The sequence below is a fragment of the Mesoplodon densirostris genome, chromosome 13 (genome assembly GCF_025265405.1).
Source record: "Mesoplodon densirostris isolate mMesDen1 chromosome 13, mMesDen1 primary haplotype, whole genome shotgun sequence".
In the NCBI taxonomy this organism is placed as follows: domain Eukaryota; kingdom Metazoa; phylum Chordata; class Mammalia; order Artiodactyla; family Ziphiidae; genus Mesoplodon; species Mesoplodon densirostris.
The window spans coordinates 90,673,275-90,694,103 of NC_082673.1; the positions used below are offsets into that span (position 1 = coordinate 90,673,275).

Here is a 20,829-nt window from a genome sequence, read left to right on the forward strand (position 1 = left end):
TGTCAAGTAGTTTTTAGCCTAGTTGTCTGGATCCCCTCCCCCGAGGTGAGCAGTGGGATTGGTGGAGGGGGCCCTCCTTCCGCCTGCCGAGCTGGCCCCTTGTTCCCTGGTAAGAGGACCCCTTTGTGGCAGGGATGGACTTCCCTGGCCTCCTCGCGGGACCACTGGAGAAAAAGTGAGTGATCAACTTGCAGGTCGTGCCTGAAGGGGCAGGGTGTGCCTGCTGGCTGGAGTGGGCCTGGTGGTGGCCGCCCAGGCCCTGCAGAGGAGGGCAGCACCCAGAATGGAGCACAGCAAACGAGGACCCTGCTGCCCTGGGGAGTGCAGAGCAGGACAGCCACAGCGGCGGGAGAGAAATGCACTTCTACCGTGTGTAAGCGGTCGGTTTGGGTCTTTTGCATGTAGCTACCCTCCGGTCTCCCAGTGCACACACCGGCACTCAGTTAGTGCGATTTGTGTTTGAAGGTAGACAGAAGTGGACAGTCCTGCGGGGCCATTTGTTCTCATGGGCCCCAGCAGAGGGTGCCTCTCTGGCGTCTAGGGCATCGACCGTGGCCCCTCCCTCAGCCCTGCGGCCCGCTCCATCCCTGCCCAGTTCAACGTGTCCCCACAGAAGCAGGTCTCCTTGGCTGGGGGGCTCAGGGTGTGTTGTTTCCCCCAGCCCTGCTGTGGCTGCACCCCACCTTGGGAACCACCCACCTTCCCTAGCCCTGGCCGTCCTGGTCTGGTAGCGCCTCTGCTCTGTCTTCTCTGTTCCTGCAGGTCCACACTCAGTGCGGGGTAGAGAGGAAGCACGTGGACACTTCCTACTGATGGCCTGTCTGGGAGAACACCTGGGGACAGGTGTCTGGATGGCTGACCACTGACAGAATGAATGAATGAGTGACAAAGCAAATGTGAATAACTGATTGAGTGAAATGAATGAATGAAAGAAATAATAAAAGAATGACTCATCAATGAAGGACCCAAGGAGCAAGTGGGTGGATGGATGGATGAGTGTGTGGATGGAGGGATGGATGGATGGAGGGATGGAGGGACGAATGGCTGACTTTATGAATGGATGAGTGGGTAGGTAGGTGGATGAGCTGGGGGCTGTAGATGGAACGGCCAGATCCCCCAAAGGCAGCACTGCGGGCCTCCCCTTCTGCCTCTTTGCAGTGCACCAGCTGTTCATTCATTGTGGGATGTGGGTTGCACAGTGATGGGTGGAATCGGGAGGGAGTGAAGCTGAGTCTGCAATGACCGGGGGTACCCGCCCATAAGATTCTCAGGGGAGGCTCCTGTCTGCGGGCCAGCCTTGGGGTGCCACCTGGTGGGCTCCTTCTAGGTGCCTGGAGGTCTGCAGGAGCATCCGCCTATCCCCGGGCATGGTGGAGACAGCGTCCTTCGGGAGTAGACACCGCACCCCTCCCGCGGCCCTGCCAAGAGGCCATCACCAGCGCCATTCTGCAAGTGAGGAAACCGAGCCCCAGAGAGGTGATTTTGTGTCCCTAGAGCCGGGATTCCAACCCAGTGGGCCTTGTCTGCACGCCACACACCCGGCCGCTCTGGGGGTTGCTCCAGCCACGGCTCCCCTCACCCTCTTACCTTCTCTGGGTGGAAGAGGATGTCTCCCAGGCCCTGCAGGCTCAGCACGCGGACCTCAGGGCTGGGGTCTCTGAGGCTTCGGGCCAGCATGGTCAGGGCGGCCTGTTTGGGGAGCACCTCCAGCAGGGCAGGGCTGTAGAGGAACTGGGTGGCCCCTGGGGCAGGCGGGTCAGTCCTGGCATCCTCTCCTAGGGGCCCTCATCTGTGTCTGGGAGCAGGGCTGTAGGATCAGGGCCTGGCAGGCAGTTTGGGGAGGGGGGCTGACCTGCTTCCTCCAGGTATCTTGGTTAATGAGTATTTGAAACCCATCTCCAAGCTGGTTCAATCCTTCAATGTATAGCTGGGGAGACTGAGGCCCAGAGGGGGAAAGGTCCTTGTCTGAGGTCACACAGCGAGGCTGGGAGCAACATACATCAACAGACTGGCTCGTGGGGCACTTGGGGACAAAGCCCCGTGGAGGGAGGCCCAGACATTCCTCTAGTGGGGTGGGGTGGGGTGGGGTGCGGAGAAGCACCAGGCTTTGATTGGGGTCTCTTTCTACTCTTTCATTGCCCTTTTGGCTTCACGGTCCCAGGGGTGGGACCTCAAGTCATCAGGGAGGGGGGTGGGTGAAAGACAGTCCCCCCAGGCTGCAGGCTGAGGGGGGCCTGGGAGGTGCGGACCCAGCCAGAAGCCCCCGACCGCGGGCCCCAAGGAGCTGGAAGCGGGAAGGAGGGGTGTGAGGGGTTTGTTGGGCAGGTGAGGTCCTGGTGTGGTTCTGGCGGCGGCTGAGGCAGCCGGACGAGGGGGCTCAGGCTGTCTCTGAGGGGCTCCCCTCGCCGCACCCAGGCCCCCGTGAGGATGATGATGGCTGCCTTCCTCCCCCGCTCCGCCTGGCTCCATAGGTTGGGTAGCAGCTGGGCGATCAGCGCCTTGACTTGCTTGCAGCGGTTCTGCACCATGGCCCTGGGCACAGGCGAAGGGCGGGGCAGGGCCTGGGCTTGCGGACACAGCCCCGTGTCCCCCTCCCCACACAACCCAACCCAGGGGCCAGGCGGCCAGAGGTGTTGCTGAGCCTGGGTGGGCACATCTCTCTTCGACCGTTTCCTGCTCCCTTTGCGCCCACTGGCCGCCCACTGGCTGCCCACTGGCTGCCAGGCCCGGGCTGAGCATGGGATGGACAGGGGAGCAGACTTGGCCCTTGTCCCCTAGGAGGCCTCAGGCCGTGGAAGGGGCCGGGGGAAGACGCCTGCATCCTAGGCTTCCAGGGTGTGCGCGTGAGATGGGGGTGGGGCGCCAGTGCTTTCCATGCCCTGCGTGCACACGTGTGAGTCCGTGGGGCTGTGCTCGCAGGCAGGCCCTGAGGTACGGCAGTCCACAGCCTAGCCTCCTGGGCAGGGGCGACCCGGGCAGTCCCCTTCCCTGGCCCAGCCCCGCCCCCACCTGGCGAGGAGGCCCATGCCCTGCGGGTCGGTGTGGTGGTGGCGAAGAGGTCCCAGGCTCCCTGCAGCTCCAGGTGGGCGAAGTCCTGCCAGTGCCCGGTGGCGGACAGCAGGCTCTTCAGCGCATCCAGCGACGTGCTGCGGCAGAGCAGAGGGGTCCCCAGCCAGCCTTGCCCGTGGGGAGGGTGCCCAGCTGCCGTGGGTGGAAAGGTGCCTTGTGGTTCCCGTCTGCACTCAGGGCCCGGCAGCACTGGGGCCTCCCGGGGGCAGCTCGTTCCCAGCCTCCTTCAACAGAGATGTCGGGGCGTGCGACGGGTGCGGGCCCGGTGGCGGAGCAGGAGACTGGAGGGGGCCTCCTGGGAGGGGCGGGTCCAGGAGGAAGCTTGAGACAGTTTTGGCACGTGGTCAGTGTGCGGTGCCCACAGCTGGCTTTCCAGGGCTGGGGCTGAGGGGACAGGCCTGGAGAGAGAGAGGTAGGAGACACCGGGGACAGGTGGTTTCCCCAGTTGCAGGGTGGAGGGGGTCCCAGCGGAGCCTCGATGGACCCTGCCGTTTAAACGTGGAGCTGAGCATGCAGAGGGTCCTGGCAGGGGAGGAGGACAGCGGGGGTGTGTGTGTCACGGGGGCCCGGAGGAGGGTCCATCTGCAGCTCCTGAGGACGCGGGGAAACCAGGTCCACCGGCCGCGTGCTCGCGTGGACTCAAGAAAGAGAGCCGGACCCGGAGCGCGGCGGGACGAGGTGTGGGTCAGGGACCACGCTGCCTGTGCCCCGTCCGGGTCACACAGCCTGGCCAGGGGCCGCAGAAGCGAAGCGCGGCTAGGCCGCGGGCTCCAGACCTGCACAGTGGTGTCGAGCCACGGGCTCTGGGCTGCCCCGGGCCCTGCAGGCTGCGCACGGGTGGAGGGTCCGGGAATAGCTCGGTGGCCCGTCTCCCTGCCTAGCCACCCCGCGCCTGGTGGCGTCACCTGGACGTGTGAGCGCCCCCAGAGTGAGGCTGTCAGCTTGGACCAGGCACAACTCTGATCAGATTTGCAAAACCAAATGTGAAGGGATGAAATGCCACTCCGTGAAAGTCCCCAGTGGGGCCGACTCAAATGTCAGCTGGCTTGTCATCTCGCCCCCAAGCTGTGCCACTAAAAAGAGGCTGCGTTTTCCAGGTCACTGGTCTCAGCCAGAGCGATGCCGGTTTCAGGAGAAGGTGACTCTGGGCACACTGGCATTTTGTCTGCTCTGTGATGACTCTCGGAAGCTTCTGGTCCTGGGGCACGTTGGGCATCGCCTCTCACGGTCGCTGTGTCCCTGCACCACAGCAGGGCTTCTGGAAAGATGGCGTTTGGCTGATTTGGGCGTCCTGGGGACTCCCTTGCTGTCTCTTGGGGTGAACAGCATCACTTGTGGGGCCCTAAAGCCTAAGACCACCCCCAGCCCAGGACCCCGGGCAACGCACAGGGACCCTTGTTGCCTGAAATCCATGCAGCTCCTTGACCAACAGAAGACAGAGGCCCTCGGGTCCCAGCCCGGCCATGCAGGACTCCCCACCCTTCCTCCTGGGGTGAAGCCATGCTCTCCTTCAGCCTCCCCCCAGGGATGCCTGGGGCAGAGTGACTTTGAAGATGAGGGAGGGCTGGAGGGCAGGCTGCAGAGGTGCAGGGAGCCTGCGGGGTTCGCACAGAGCTAGGGCTTCTGGTGCATCAGTGCCACGGGACACGGACCGCTGTTGTCCCGGGGGGATGAGGGAATGGGCGCGGTCCTTTCCTTTCCTCCTGGTGTCCCCCCATCTGACGTGAGCTGCAGGAGGCGGATCTGTCTCCTCATCTTTGTACGCAGCCCCAGTGCCGACCGGATACTGCCATGTCCGCGGCACAGGGCCCCCTGTGGCTCCCCACAGCTCTGGGCCTGAGCCGTGGGGTCACCTCCTTCCTGTCCCTTCCTCTTTGGGGTCCCCCTGCCTGGAAGGCTCTCTGCCCTCCTTCCCCCACCCAGTGAGCTCTAACCATCATTCAGGTCTGTGCTCAGAGGCCGGGTCGTCAGGGAACCACATGCAGGGGGCGCCCCCCAAGGTCATCCTTTGCAGAAGCTGTGCCTCTCCTTCAGGGCACTCTCCAGGGTGTGTCATGCATCACCGGGCTGTCACTTGACCCCATCTGCATTTCCATAGGGCTGAGCTCCTGAGTGCAGGGATAGCTCTCTGGTGACTGAGCTTGGTCCGTGACACAGCAAGCACCATCCGTATTCATTAAATAATAATAGCAGGACACACAGTACCCTTAGCAAGTATCGACCAAATAATAAATAATCCGTTAGTCCTTTCTCTCCTCTTTTCGACCAAGAGCTGCGGGGAGCACGGAGTGGAAGGGGGGGCCGAGGCTGAGGCCAGGGGCCGGGGAAGGAGGCAGGTCCGAGCAGGGCCGTGGGGACTCCAGACTTGGGCAGAACACCAGTCTTCCCGTCCGTCCCTTCCTGCTCAGGAACCCCTGCTCAACCCCTGGGAAGTCACAACCCCCATGGGTCCGAGGAATCAGGAGGTCATTGGGCCTGAGACCACGGCACCCCAACTGGGCAAATCAAACAGAAGACGTTTGGGCTGGGCTCATGATCTAACCCTTAACTGAGGCCCCAAGTGTTGGTCACTTGCACAGGGTCACCCTAGCATAGAGGCTACCCAGTCCCCTGCGGCGCCTGACCCGCACAACACCTGGGGAGGGACCAACCCCATCGCACAGAAGAAGAAACCAAGACCATGAGATGGAGAGACCAGCTCAGAGTGCTCACAGTGGGGTTAGGAGGAGATCTTAGATCTCAGATATATCATTATTAACTGCTTATTTGTTCCTTGTCGACTGCCAAAACCCAGGACTACGAACAGTGTTTTAAATAAAAGAGCTTTAAATTAAACTTAAAGCTTTAAGTTGAAAAGAGGACTAATCAGGAAGTTAGAAACAGAAGGAAGCACCCCCGTGCCACAGTGAGAGATTACTGAACATTAATTTTATGTGAGCTTCCTGGCAGCCAGGGCAAGAAGGAAAATATGTTGGATTATACCTATCAGTGGATGGAGGGAGTGTCTTTGAAATGAAGAGAAATGAGATGTCCCATTAGAGTTAAAGAGATTCAGCCCATAATGGATGAAACAAGAGGAATGAGAAGTCCTTTGTGGGGTAGGGTGGACATTGCCTTGAGGAGGACCTGGCTGAGAACCAACCAAAGCAGGAAATGCCTTTAAAAGAAAGGGGTTTTGTTCATCAGAGACGCAAAGGAAAGGGAGAGTCCCACAGGCAGGGCCATCCACGCTTGCTCAACTTCCCTGGCAGGAAGCCCTGCCAAACCCTCACTTGTTGGTTCCAGGGGCCGGCACAGCTTAGCAGGACGTCAGGAACCTCAGAGACCCACATGCCCCTGTGGCCAAGGCAGTTGGTTCAGGGGTGGGCCTGTGAACTAAGCTGGGCCAATTAGAGCCAGTGGACATGCCCAGGATGGGAGTCTGTCCTGTGGTTGCTGGGGCCCCGCCCTTCTCTTCCGGGAGGACCTGCCCAGAGAAAAGCCAGGACCTGTGAGGTGGGAGAGGGGAGGGCTGAGGCTGCTGGAGCATCTTGACACAACTGAGCCTGAGCAGAAGGCCCCCTGGTGCTCCCAGTGACCTCACCAGGAGCCATCTTGCTCAGTGGGGGAGCCCTGTGTGAGACAGACATACGTCTCTGCTCCCTGGAGCCCCCATTATATGGGGCATAGATGACAGCTGTAGCTGGGATGGGCTGGGGGAGAACGCAGCAGGGAGGGAGGAGGACTGCTATCTTAGAGAAGGTGGTTGGGAGCCCACAGGAGGTGAGGCTACGGGGGGAAGAGCATCCCAGGAAGAGGGCGCAGCAGCTGCAAAGGTCCTGAGGCAGGAGTGTGCTGGGTTTGAGAAACGGCAGGAAGATGCTGAGGCTGGAGCAGAGGGTGTGCATGGATGGTGGGGGCTTGTGGCTGGAACTGAGGTCCTGGAGGAGACAGGCACCCAGATGAGGAAGGACCAGTGGGCCACCGGAAGGGTTGGGCCCTTCTCAGAGTGAAAGAGGGAGGAAGCAGGGAGGGTTCTGAGCACAGGCGAGGCCTGACCTGACTTAGGGGTGTAGGGCAGTGGGGGGGTGGTAAGGGGGAGAAGGGGAGGCTGGACCTCATGGGGTGGGGGAGGGAAGCTGATGGACCAGGCAGTTCATCGTAGCTTTCTCCTAACCCTCCTGTTTCTGGGAGGAGAACGTTTTAATAGCTTATTAGGGCAGATTCATGCATTTTGCATGGTTGATTTGAATAAAAAAGGAACTTGGTGCACATTCGAATTCAGAAGCAATATGAGAGAAGTGACAGTTTTTTTCAGTGAGTGTCTTGGGGAGAGCTGTTAAAACTGACAGCTTGTGTGAAGCTCATCATAATACCAACAAATGGAAAGAGGTCGCCCCGAGGCTTTTAAAGACTCGCTTAATGGATTTCTCAAGATATGCCCCAGTGCAGAGGGAAGGCAAGCCTGCCAGCCCGGGCCACGACCCTCCCACATGGGTCCAGTCCACACTGGTCAGGAGTGGGATGGGGGGAGGCTGACAACTCTCCACCGCATCAGAGCGAAAACGTGCCAGGGTCCCGCGCCCTGTGCAAGGGAACCCGGAGGGCGTCTGCCTGCAGGGGCCGAGTGGTGGCTGGGCAGGCACCTCTGCCGTTCTATGGGCTCTAGTTCAGCAATGTACGGACATTCTGTGTGGCTCAGAGGAAGCCTCTGACCCTCTCTGAATCTCAGTTTCCTCATCCATCAAAGGGGGAAGACAACATTCGTCTCGCAGAATCCCTGGAAGGACCACACTTGGGTAAGATGTGGTGTCCCATGTGGGCACCTGGAGTCCCCGTGTGTCAGCTGTCATGGGGTGTCTCTGCTGCCAGGCACCTATGGTCACAAGGAAGTGTGACACACGCCCACCCTCTGCGCTGACTGCTGTGCTGGCCACAGCTGGCGTTTGGAATCATGTCTGTTGGGGATTCAACTGTGTCCCCAGAAGCTGTCGAAGTCCTAACCCCAGGTACCTGAGAATGTGACCTCATTTGGAAGCTAGGTCTTTACAGGTGGAATCAAGTGAAGACAAGGTCATTAGGGTGGCCTTAATTCATCATGACTGGTGTCCTTATAAGAAGAGAGAGGGACTTCCCCCGTGGCGCAGTGGTTAAGAATCCGCCTGCCGGGGCTTCCCTGGTGGCACAGTGGTTGAGAGTCTGCCTGCCGATGCAGGGGACATGGGTTCGTGCCCCGGTCCGGGAAAATCCCACATGCCGCGGAGCAGCTGGGCCCGTGAGCTGTGGCCGCTGGGCCTGCGCGTCTGGAGCCTGTGCTCCGCAACGGCAGAGGCCACAGCGGTGAGAGGCCCGCGTACCGCAAAAAAAAAAAAAAAAGAATCCGCCTGCCAAGGCAGGGGACACGGGTTTGAGCCCTGGTCTGGGAAGATCCCACATGCCACGGAGCAACTAAGCCCGTGCGCCACAACTACTGAGCCTGCGCCCTAGCGCCGGCGAGCCACAACTACTGAGCCCGCGAGCCACAACTACTGAAGCCCATGTGCCTAGAGCCCGTGCTCCGCAACAAGGGAAGCCACTGCAATGAGAAGCCCGTGCACCACAACCAAGAGTAGCCCCCGCTTGCCACAACTAGGGAAAGCCCGCGCACAGCAACAAAGACACAACACAGCCAAAAAAAAAAACAAAGAGCACTTGTTGTATACAACACACTGCTCACTCTTAAAAAAAAAAAAAGAAGAGGGAAATTTAGACACAGAAACACACAGTGAAGACGGAGGCAGAAATGAGAGTGATGCATCTACAAGCCAAGAAACACCAAGGAGGCAGGAAGGACCCTCCCCCGCAGGTTTCAGAGGAGCACGGCCCTGCCAACCCTGGATTTCAGACCCCCGGGCTCCGGCACTGCGCAAGAATAAAGGCCTGCTGCTCTAAGCTGCCCGGTGTGGAACTCTGTCACTCAGCCCTGGGAAGCCAGTACACCGTCTCTGCCCAGGGGTCTGGGCCTTACCTCTGGGTGCTGGGCACGGCTGCCTCCTGGGCCTCCTGGCCAGGCTGGGGCTCCTTGGGCAGGTTCAGCTCCAAAATGTAGTGTATCTGGGTGAGGAGGGCCAGGAAGAGTTTGGGGTAGGCCTCCTGCACGGCCCTCTTGAACTCTTGGGTGAACTGCAGCTCGTGCAGCGTGTTCATGGCCTGTCGGGGCAGCAGGGGACACTCAAGGGGTCTGGGGTCCAGGCCTGCGGATCAACCTTCCTACAAAACCCACGTCCGACCTCGCCTCCCTGTGCCTGCCCACAGCCTCCAGGACCACAGCCAAGTCCTTGCCCGAGACGTCCCTCCCTCAGGGCCCGGCTCTCTCTCTGGACCCTCCATGCCGCCCCTCTCCCGCTGCCCTCCCTGCAGGCCTGGGTCCTCCATCCCACAAGCCCCGTCCACTCTGCCCTCTGCACTGCCACTGCCTCGTGTCAGGCCCCTCAGCCCCATGGGCTTTGCTTCTCACAGTATCCCCAGCACAGAAGCTGGCACGCAACAGGTGCCCATGAACGAATGTTGAGGGGACACGTGGCCCAGAAGGCAGAGCTACCAGACAGCAGCCCCGGGGTCTCCCGTGCCCAGAGGGGCATTTGGTCCAGAATGTTCTCAGGGTCAGGGGCCAGCACTGCGTAGCCACGACAAGGGGAAGGCAGGGGCTTGGGGCGCGGCGGGACCCAGGGAAGGCCACCCTGCTGACCCCACGCTGAGTGTGGTCTCCTACAGGGAGGGCCCGGGGGCTGGGGGCATCAAGGAGCAGGGCTGACAGTCGGCCAGGCCCGGAGACAGGGTGGGGCTTCCTGCCGCCACCGGGTTCAGCTGTCACACCCCTCTGCTGGGGGCGGCCGCTTGTCCAGGGTGCTCTGAGTGGCGGGGGACGGCTGCATGCTCACTGCTCAGGGGGCTTTTGGGGTGGAGGTGGGTTCTTAGCCTGGAATAAAACAGGGCTGGGGCACAGCTGCCGCCCCTTCAGAGTGCAGCCCAGGGGCAGGTGTGGCGAGTTAGCAAGTGAGCTCCTGTTCCTGGGGCTGTGCAAGCAGGGCCTGGGCTTGTGCAGAAAGCTGCGGGGTGGGCGGTAGCGGGGGTTCCTACAGGAGGGTGGGAGCTACCAGAGGCAGCCTCTAAGATTCCTCCAGAATGGACAACCTCCAGAACCCGAGTATGGGGGCAGGGGTTCATGGATCTCTCCACGCCCTTTCTCGTGCCTGAACCTGGCGGGCGTGGTCCAGAGCCCTCGACCAGGAAGTAGGGAGCCGGGCCTGGACCCAGGGCCTGTGTGGTCAGTCCCCGGCTGGGCAACCTCGGAGGACCCCTCTGCCAGGCCAGGCTGGGCAGGGTGGGTTTCTTCTGAAGCCTGGATATGGGGCTCCCCGTCCGCCGGGACCGGGCACACGGTGGGTGCCCCACGCCCATGTCTGGCTGAACGCACACAAGAAGGCAGCTGGGGACAGCGTCTGAGGGTGTTGGCAGAGAGACTCACGGCCATGGAGCGCAGGTAGGCCTTCTCCGTGGGCCGGGGGCTGCCGTCACTGGTCCTGGTGGGTAGGGGCCGCTCCAGCACCCAGGCTAGCAGCTTGGCCAGCACCAGGCAGCTCACGGCCACTCGGCCCCCAGGGCCCTCCACAGCTGGAAGGCATGGCTGTGGGCAAAAGGTGGCCGTGAGGGCAGCGCTGAAACTCTGGCCTGGCCAGGCTGGGTCACAGCAGCGGGCCGCCATGCCCAGGGCCTCAGGGGTCTGGAGTGGAGGCCAGGGGAGGAGGCCAGGCTGGGTCCTGAGCTGAACCCTGGCAGGACAGGTGGGTGAGGGGTGGATAAGAGCATATTGAGGTGGGGGAGGGGCACGAGGGGCGGGGCCTGGACAGCAGTGTGGCCCGGGGGATGCGGCAGCGGTTGGGCCAGCCGCCCCGGTCCGTGTTTCTGGGTGTCCCCTCTATCAGGCCCCTCTTACCCCAGCTGCAGACTCTGTCTGTCACCCTCCATGGCTCCCAAGTACTGTCAGGGCAAGTCCAGCTGGTGCCCAAAGCCATCGCCCTCTGACCCCTGCCCTCTGACCTCCAGGGCCCCGCCTGCCTTCCCTCCTCTCCTGCCTCTGGCCTCCTCACCTGGCCTATTCCCACTCAGCCTTTAGGGCTCGCCCTACAGTCACTTCCTCCTGGAAGCCTGCCGTGGCTGCTTCCTCCTAAGACTGGGTTTGCTGGGGTCCAGCTCCCCTGGCACCAACCTGGGTCAACTTAGGGGCCATCACTGGTGTGTGCAGAGCTTTTCAGTGTCCTTGTGCCCATTTTGCACATGAGGAAACTGAGGACTGGAGATAGGATGTGCTCTGATCAGGGCCCTGCCTCGTAACGGGGAGATGGTGCAGGAGGTCAGGCCTGCCTAGTCCCATGGCCTTTCTGCCTGGCTGGGGGGGGAAGCATGGCCCTGTAAGGCTGGGCGAGGCAGGGGGCACCGGGGCTCTCCAGTGTCAGGGGCCATGACGGCCCTCTTGTTTTCTGTGCTAGGTGTCTTTGGGCCTGAGTGCTGGATGGAAGGGGCTGGAGGGGCAGGAGGGACCCTGGAATGATGGGGTGTGGGTGGGGAGGGCATAGTTGGGGGGTTTGATGAGCTGCAACCCCCAGCTTTCAGAGATATCCCAGGAGGGCTGCCCTTGAGCGCTGGGGAGGCCACCCCAGTCCCATCTGACCCTGGCTGAGTGGGCTCAGAGGACTCTGGGAGATTCCAGAGTGAGGTCACCGCCCACCTAGAAGGAGTGGCGCCTTTGCAGTGAGAAGGGCCTGGACTCAACTCCATGCTCTGCTCCGTGCTGGCTGGGTGACCTTGGCCAAGTCACTTCACCTCTCAAGGGCAAAGCTGCCTCAAGGGGCTTAGGTGAGATGGCTCCCCAGGGGCGAGGGTGCACAGAGGGCCGAGGCTTCTAGTCTACTCCCTGTGGGTGTCGGCACCTCTGTGCTGGGCACCTTCACGGTCAGGCAACGTCCCAGGGTACTGAGCAGAGACAGAACCAGTAAGAATCCTGGGCGTGATCCCCCTAGGGTTTGACTTCGGCAGTAAACAACGGTGCGTCAGACCCTACCCCATGTGCGTAAAGCAGGGCGGGAGGGGGCACGGCAGGAGGGGGCACGGCAGGAGGACACACCTGGGTGTCCTCCATTGTAAGCAGGGCAGTCGGGAGGCCTCCACTAAGAAGGGGGTGCCTGCGGAGACCTGAGAGCATTGGGAGAGGCTGCAGCTCTGAGACGGTGGCCTGCGTGGTGTGTTCAGGGCCCGTGTGGGCGGCATGGCCTGAGCAGTGGAGGGCAGGAGGACAGTGAGGTCGTGGGGCAACATCACGACTTGTTGGGTGCCGTAAAGGTTCTGGCTTTGACTTTGAATGACGTGGGGGCCGCTGGAATGTTTGGAGTGGAGAAGAGACGTGATCCGACCTAGTTTTAAAGGACCACTCTGGCTGCTGGGACGGAGGGGCTGGAAACGGGCCAGGACGCGCAGAGAGAGCTCGTTATGTCCTAACTAGGGTGGTGGTGTCGGCGGCTGGGGGAGATGGAGGCAGGTGGACCACAGGGCTTCCCAGAGGATGGGCTGTGGGGTGGAGAAGAGAGCCAAGGCGACACCGAGAGCTTTGGCCTGAAGCTGGAGGATGAATCGCCACGTCTGACACAGGAGCTGGCAAGACGAACAGGTGCAGGGCAGGGTCAGGGGGTGGCCTGGACGTGGCAAGTGGACGCCCATTAGACATCCCCGTGCATCTGGCCAGGGTGAACACTCGGGAGGCGCCTGGGCTTAGGTGATACTTAAACCGGGGGGACGGAAGTGGCCACCAGGGCAGGGAGTGTAAGTGAAGATGAGGCCTGAGGCTCAGCCCTGGCCCCTGCGTTAAGAAGCCAGGGGCACAGGAGGAAGCAGCCAGGAGGCTGCGCAGGAGCGGCTGGGCTGGGGGGGGGGAGGAGCCAGGCGAGGGTGGGCTCCGGGAGCCAAGTCAGGAAAGTGTTCCCAGTCCGGATATAAGCCCACGCAGATGTGGTCAATTGATTTACAACAAAGGATCCAAGAACATGCAATGGGGAAAGGACAGTCTCTTCAACAAATGGCGCTGAGAAAACTGGGCAGCCACGTAGGAAAGAATGCAACTGGACCTCTATCTTACAGCACACACAAAAATTAACTCGAAATGGATTGAAGACTTGAATATAAGACCTGAAACCATAAAACTCCTAGAAGAAAACCTATAGGTGGTAAGCTCCATGACGTCAGTCTTGGCAATCATTTTTTGGATCTGACACCAAAAGCAAAGGCAGCAAAAGCAAAAATCAACAAGCGGGACAACATCCAACTGAAAAGCTTCTGCACAGCAAAGGAAACCATCTACAAAATGAAAAGGCGACCTAGTGAGTAGGAGAGAATATTTGCAAATCATATTTATGAAAAGGGGTTAATATTCAAAATACTTGAAACACACACACAACTCAATAGCAGAAACAAACAAACAAAAACTCCCCACACAATCCGATTAAAAAATGGGCAGAGGATCTGAATAGACATTTTTCTTTCTTTTTTTTTTTTTTTTTGCGGTACGCGGGCCTCTCACTGTTGTGGTCTCTCCCGTTGCGGAGCAGACGCACAGGCTCAGTGGCCATGGCTCACGGGTCCAGCCGCTCTGCGGCACGTGGGATCTTCCCGGACCGGGGCACGAACCTGTGTCTCCTGCATCGGCAAGCGAACTCTCAACCATTGCGCCACCAGGGAAGCCCTGAATAGACATTTTTTTAAGGAAGACATACAGATGGCCAACAGGTACGTGAAATGGTGCTCAGCATCGCTCACCATCAGGAAAATGCAAATCAAAACCACAATGAGGTATCATCTCACACCTGTTATCAAAACGACAAGAACTAACAAGTGTTGAGAAGGACGTGGAGAAAAGGGAACCCTTGTACACTGTTGGCGGGAATGTAAATTGGTGCAGCCATTATGGAAAACAGTATGAAGATTCATCCAAATACTAAAAAGTGAACCACCACGTGATCCAGCAATCCCTCTTCTGGGAATTTATCTGAAAAATGCGAAAACACTAACTTGAAAAGGTATATGCACCCCCATGTTCATAACAGCATTATTTACAGTTGCCAAGATATGGAAACAACCTAATTGCCCATCAGCACATGAATGGATAAAGAAGATGTGGCATATGTATATATACATATATAAAAAATGAAGTATTTTTCAGCCATAAGAAAGAAGGAAATGTTGCCATTTGAGACAACATCGACGGACCTTGAGGGCATTAGGTTTAGTGGAATAGGTCAGACAGAGGAAGATAAATACCACATGATCTTGCTTACATGTGGAATCCAAAATGAAAACAAAACCCAAACCAAACAAACAAAAACTCAGCTCATATCTACAGAGAACATGCTGGTGGTGGCTAGAGGTGAGGGGTCAGAGGTAAGCGAAATGGTGAAGAGGGTCAAAAGGTACAGACTTCCAGGTATAAAAGAAGTAAGTCCTGGGGACGTAATGTGCGCACGGCGACCATAGCTATTAACGCTGTATTGTGTATTTGCAACTTGCTAAGAGAATAGCTCGCCACAAGGACGAAAAATCTGTAACTATGAATGATGATGATTGTTAACTAGACTTACTGTGGTGATCATTTCACCCCACCGCCCCTCCCCAAAAAAAGAAATAAGAAAGAGAAAGAGCTCCTAGGAGTGAGAGTGGTTGCCATGAAGACACAGAGGAACCTGAAAGCATGTCAGAAAGTGACAGAAGCCAACCTGAAAAGGCTACATACGGTATGATTCCAGCTCTATGACATTCTGGAAAAGGGAAAACCATGTAGACACTCAAAAGATCAGTGGTTGCCAGGGGTTTAGTGGGAGGGAGGGATGAATAGCCGGAGCACAGGGGGTTTGGGGGCAGTGCAACTCTTCTGTGTGAGGCTATAACAGTGAATGCTTGTCGCTCACTGTACATGTGTCCAAATCCATAGAACGTACACCCCCAAGAGTGAACTGTAATGTCAACTATAGACTTTAGTTAATAATAATATATCAATATTGGCTCATCAATTGTAAGAAACATACCACACTAAGGCAAGACGTTACCAAGAAAGGAGGCTGGCAGGGGAGGGAAGTAGATGGAACTTTGCACTTTCTGCTTAATTTTTCTGCAAACCTAAAACAGCTCCAAAAAAAGAAAAGTCTATTTAAAAAAATGGAAAGAGACATACAATGCAATACTAAAGAAAGGAAAACTGGTGTTACTAGATTTAGATTAGAATAGACAATCAAGATCTAAAAATCTGGGCTTCCCTGGTGGTGCAGTGGTTGAGAATCCGCCTGCCAATGCAGGGGACACGGGTTCAAGCCCTGGTCCGGGAAGATCCCACATGCCGCAGAGCAACTAAGCCTGTGCGCCGAAACTACTGAGTCTCTGCTCTAGAGCCCGCGTGCCACAACTACTGAAGCCCGCGCGCCTAGAGTCCGTGCTCTGCGACAAAAGAAACCACTGCAATGAGAAGCCACTACAACGAAGAGTAGCCCCCGCTCACCACAACTAGAGAAAAGCCCGTGCGCAGCAATGAAGACCCAACGCAGCCATAAATAAATAAATAAAAAAAAATTAAAAAAAAAAAAAAAGATCTAAAAATCTACATTCATATCAGGCTGGTGAAAAAAGGTCTCCAAAGACTACATGCAGCATGCTACTCTTTATATAAAATAATTGAAACTATAAAGAAAATGTTTTTAAGAATAAGTTTAGATGCAATCACACTATATAAAAAGAAAGCAAAAGAATGAAGACCCTTGGGTGGATGAGCCAGGGGGATGGAAGCAGTGACAGTGGGCAGCCCTGTACTTAGACGTAGCCCATAACTAGGGCCCTGGCTTTTGTACGGGTGACAGCTTCACAGGTGTGCATTCGATTACTGAGAAGAATCCTTGCTGTAAGTAAAGAACTAAATCAAAGCAGGCCATGCATAGAGCTGTGATGGATGAGTGTGACAAACCAAGGATTACTCCTAGTCCAGCTTTGAGGGCCAGTGCAGTAAAAGCAGTTGCCCAAGGGTAAAAGAGGAAAAAGAGAAAACGAGGAAGCTGGGCAATGATTCTAAAAGTTATGTAGAAATGCAAAGGGCCAAGAATGGCCACGACAGTCTTGTGGCAGGAGGAGGGGGAGGCCTTTCTGGATCAGGGGAGGTGAATTAATATAAAGTTGTAGGAATGAGAACCTTGGGCGTTGGCCTAGGCGCAGACAAACAGAGCAGTGCCGAGCAGGGAGAGCCCAAAGGCAGGTCCCTAGCACACAGCTCTTCTTTTTTTAAAAAATTATTTATTATTTTATGTTTATTTGTGGTTGCATTGGGTCTTCGTTGCTGCGTGTGGGCTTTCTCTAGTTGTGGCTCGTGGGCTCAGTAGTTGTGGCGCACGGGTTTAGTTGCTCCGCGGCATGTGGGATCTTCCTGGACCAGGGCTCGAACCCATATCTCCTGCATTGGCAGGCAAATTCTTAACCACTGCGCCACCAGGGAAGTCCCTCACTCAGCACACAACCCTTGACTGCAGGAAGCAAGCACCCAGAGCTGCAGGAACAGGGTGGGGCACTCGATAAAGGATGCTGGACGTTTAGAAGAAACTGGAGCCCGATTCACATCTCCATGATGTGGGTGGTTGGAGAGCTGAATGAGAAAGGCAAACTCTAGGATTTTTTTTTTTTTTTTTTTTTTTGCGGTACGCGGGCCTCTCACCGTTGCGGCCTCTCTCGTTGCAGAGCACAGGCTCTGGACGTGCAGGCTCAGCGGCCATGGCTCACGGGCCCAGCCGCTCCGCAGCATGTGGGATTTTCCCGGACCGGGCACGAACCCGTGTCCCCTGCATCGGCAGGCGGACTCTCAACCACTGCACCACCAGGGAAGCCCGAACTATAGGATTTTTATAAGGTAATGTCTGAGAATGAATGATGGAACTTGGAACTCCTTTTCATCAAAGGACCTAGTAAGGGAGCGAAAGGAAAGCTGCAAAGTGGAAGAAGATATTTAGCATAAAATCAACTGAGACCTTGTATCCAGATTACTGTACGTAAAGAATTCCTAGAAATCGATAAGAAAAAGAGGGACAACCCAACAGAAAAATGTGCAGGATACTTGAACAGGGATCACCAAAGATGCCGTTCCAATGGCCAAAAAGGGCATGAAAAGATGTACAACCTCATTATTTAATCAGCAAAGTGAAAATTAACATGGAAATATGATTAACACTACCCACAAGATTGGCTAAAATTTTGATGGTTGACTAGAAAGTTGATGTTAAGTGTTCGTGAAGATGTGGAGCAATAGGAACTCTTAAAAAAATACTGTGGGAATGAGAGGTGGTTTAAGCACTTTAGAAACATTTTGCATCATATATGTTAGTGTTGGTGCCACGCCTACACTATGGAAATTGAATGCAGATGTGCCTCAGAGCACATGTATGAGCAACTTCACAGCAGCGTTAACCACAGACCTAAACCCAAATGTCCATCCATGGTAAGAAGGGTAACTGGTATTCATAGGATGGGATACTACACGGCAACCAAAATGAATGAACTCCAACTATATGTAACATATTGGGAGGCGTCTTAAGCACAGATGTTGAGGGAAAAAGCCAGATAACGAAAGAATACTGGAAGGGCTCATATCACACAATTCTGTTTATATTTTAGGACACGCCACAATTATTTCATGAGCTGCTAAGAAAGAAAAGTTATCCAAGATGGGAGTCTAATAGGGGCCCCACCAAAAAGGTTGGACCCCAAGGGCTGTGTGTACAGTGTAAATGTGATCAAGAAAAACAAAAGGAAATAAAACCCCTGCCTTGCAGAAAGCACAGCAAGAAAACCCGTGCTCACTCAGCACAGTGTGGGGGAGGAGGATGGTGCTCCTGAGAGTCCAAACCACAAAACCTACTTTGGGGTCTGAATCGCACCACCATTGTGCCCCCCACCAAACACCCTCCAGCAGAGACTTTTAACTTTGAAGTGGTCTCAGGATGAGAGTGCCCCCAGGTGACTGAGACCCCTACATCGATCCAGGTGTAAGGCACCATCAATGAAAAATGTGCTCCTACTTCATAGATGTTGACATGTGAAAAATGTGCTTCTTAGAACTGAGGAAATAAGATATGAATTCCAATACAGATAAAACTGAACTATAGACCTGGGCAGCTGAGGACAACGGTGGCTGCCTGGGTCCCCCCCCTCCCCCCCCCTCAAAATTTCCTTGAAAAACAACACAGCAACAAGAAGAGAAAAGTAAACCCACACAATGTGACCTCAGAGAACACCCAGACTTCAACACAGTATAAGCAGAAGAGAACTATGCCAGCCCCAGCCTGCAGTCTCTCACTCTCCCACCCCACCCCTGCTCCACCATGAGACTCTGTGGCAGATAAAAGGAGGATGAGAGAAACTATGGAGAGGAGAGAAGACAGGACCTGGCAACAGGGCTCAGAGTTGATCTAAATCACCTTCAGGAAGACAAGGTCCATCTTAAGTCTGAAAATATGAAACAATAAAGAAGAAAGACACCAACTAAACCAGAGCACTGACCACAGGAAAGGGACAGAAAAGAATGTTCATTTGAAGGGTGGCCTTCAACACACACAGCTTTGGGGAGAAAAAAAGGGCAAAAAAGAAAGATGTACCCTTTGAAATTGGTTGGTGAAAGGTAAAGGCACAAAAAGGAAAAATTTAAGGTCCTACAAGAGAAAAAGGACCTCCCAAACTGGAGGATACATAACCCTTTCACCTACCACCAAAACTAAAAATCTGCTAAGTTACCTGGACTTTGGTATACTGACAGAAGAGGGTGCCATTGAACTTGAAATTCTACAAAACACTCTAATAGTGTTGTATATAAACAGGAGAAAAATTAATAGATCCATAGAGTTACTGCAAAAACCCCTAAAAGCACACATCCAGGGCTTCCCTGGTGGCACAGTGGTTGAGAGTCCGCCCCCGATGCAGGGGAGACGGGTTCGTGCCCCGGTCCGGGAAGATCCCACATGCCGCGGAGCAGCTGGGCCCGTGAGCCATGGCCACTGAGCCTGCACGTCTGGAGCCTGTGCTCTGCAACGGAAGAGGCCACAACAGTGAGAGGCCCGTGTACCGCAAAAAAAACAAAACAAAACAAAACAAAAAACACACATCCAATGAGAAAATTCCTCCCCTGAAGAACAACCATGATTCAGATAAAAGTGTAAGACAACACCCCACATGCAGGCCAATATACTCAAGCAAGCCTTTAAAGATATGAAAAACCACCTTGAATTATAAATTCAAAGAGGACCAAAAATAAAAAAGCCTCTAATAAGAAGGGAAAAGAGAGTTGATTGAATTCAGAAGTGAAAAAAAGAATTCAAGGTGCTCAAGAGAGAGAAGACTCAAATGAAAATTAGAAAGGGGCATTGAGGAAAAGTAGAAAGACCACCAAGACGATAAAAATGAATTTAAGAGAAGTAAAAAGGGTCACAGAGAAAGTAGGAGAAATGGAAGACAGGCAAGGAAAGGCTAGCATTTGAATTACTGGAGTCTCTGAAGAAGAAAAACAGCAATGGAGCAGAACTAATATTTAAAACTATAACCAAGAGAGAAGTAGGTGAGGGAGATTAAGAGGTATAAACGTCCAGTTACAAAATAAATAAATCACAGGGATGAAATACACAGTGTTGGGAATATAGTCAATAATAATGTAATATTTTTGTGTGGTGACAGATGGTAACTAGACTTATCATGGTGATCATTTTGAAATGTATAGAAATATAGAATCACTATGTTGTGCACCAGGAACTAACAGTGTTGCAGGTCAATTATCCTTCAAAACAAATAAACAACAAACTCATAGAAAGAGAGACCAGATTTGTGGCTACCAGAGGTAGGGGTTGGGGGAGGGGGAATTAGATGGAGGTGGTCAAAAGGTACAAACTTTCAGTCATAAGATAAAGAAGTACTAGGGTTGTAATGTACTCCATGATTAATAGAATGAACACTGCTGCATGTTATATATGAAAATTGTTAAGAGAGTGAATCCTGAGTTCTCATCACAAGGAAAAAAATTTTTTTTCTTTTATTTTGTACCTATATGCCATGGTGAATGCTCACTAAACTTACTGTGGTAATCATTTCATGATCTATGTAAGTCAAATCATTATGCTGTACACCTTAAACTTATCCAGTGCTGTATGTCCAATTATATCTCAATAAAACTGGAAGAAAAAAATTACAACCTGGAGAACTTTCCAGAAACAATAACATCAAAAGACTTAAATCTACATATTCAAAAGACTCACCAGGTACCTGGGAAAATTAACACAGAATGATCAATTCTGAGACATTTCTTAGTAAAATTGTTATATTTCAAAGATAAAGAAAAAAGTTCCAAGGTCTCCAGACAAAAGGATCAAATAACTTACAAAGGCAAAAAAATATTTTTTTTTTCATCAGACTTTTCAAAAACAAAGCAAGGCAACAATTGAGCAGCATTAAAAAAATACTTAGAGACATCCCTGGCAGTCCAGTGGTTAACACTCTGTGCTCCCAATGCAGGGGACACGGGTTTAATCCCTGGTCTGGGAAGTAGAATCCCACACGCAGCATGGCACAGCCAAAAACAAAACCATATTCCTTTAAAAAAACCTGAAATGTTTTGAAATTTGAAGCATGTCTGTTTCCAAAGTTAAATTTTTTTGAAGTTTTAAATATTTTTAAAATCGAGGTACATTT

The 20,829-nt window shown here is 54.5% G+C and overlaps 1 protein-coding gene across 1 annotated transcript in view; it reads right to left on the bottom strand.

The window, feature by feature from the left end:
• Positions 1 to 20,829, bottom strand: part of LOC132500644 (maestro heat-like repeat family member 5) — a 44,912-nt gene that overhangs the window by 5,647 nt on the left and 18,436 nt on the right. The window contains 9 exon segments of the mRNA XM_060115738.1: positions 1,588 to 1,731; positions 2,418 to 2,532; positions 3,010 to 3,046; positions 3,049 to 3,146; positions 7,395 to 7,400; positions 9,056 to 9,237; positions 10,556 to 10,671; positions 10,674 to 10,714; positions 12,584 to 12,735. Of these exon segments, the coding sequence (XP_059971721.1) occupies positions 1,588 to 1,731; positions 2,418 to 2,532; positions 3,010 to 3,046; positions 3,049 to 3,146; positions 7,395 to 7,400; positions 9,056 to 9,237; positions 10,556 to 10,671; positions 10,674 to 10,714; positions 12,584 to 12,735 (891 nt within the window).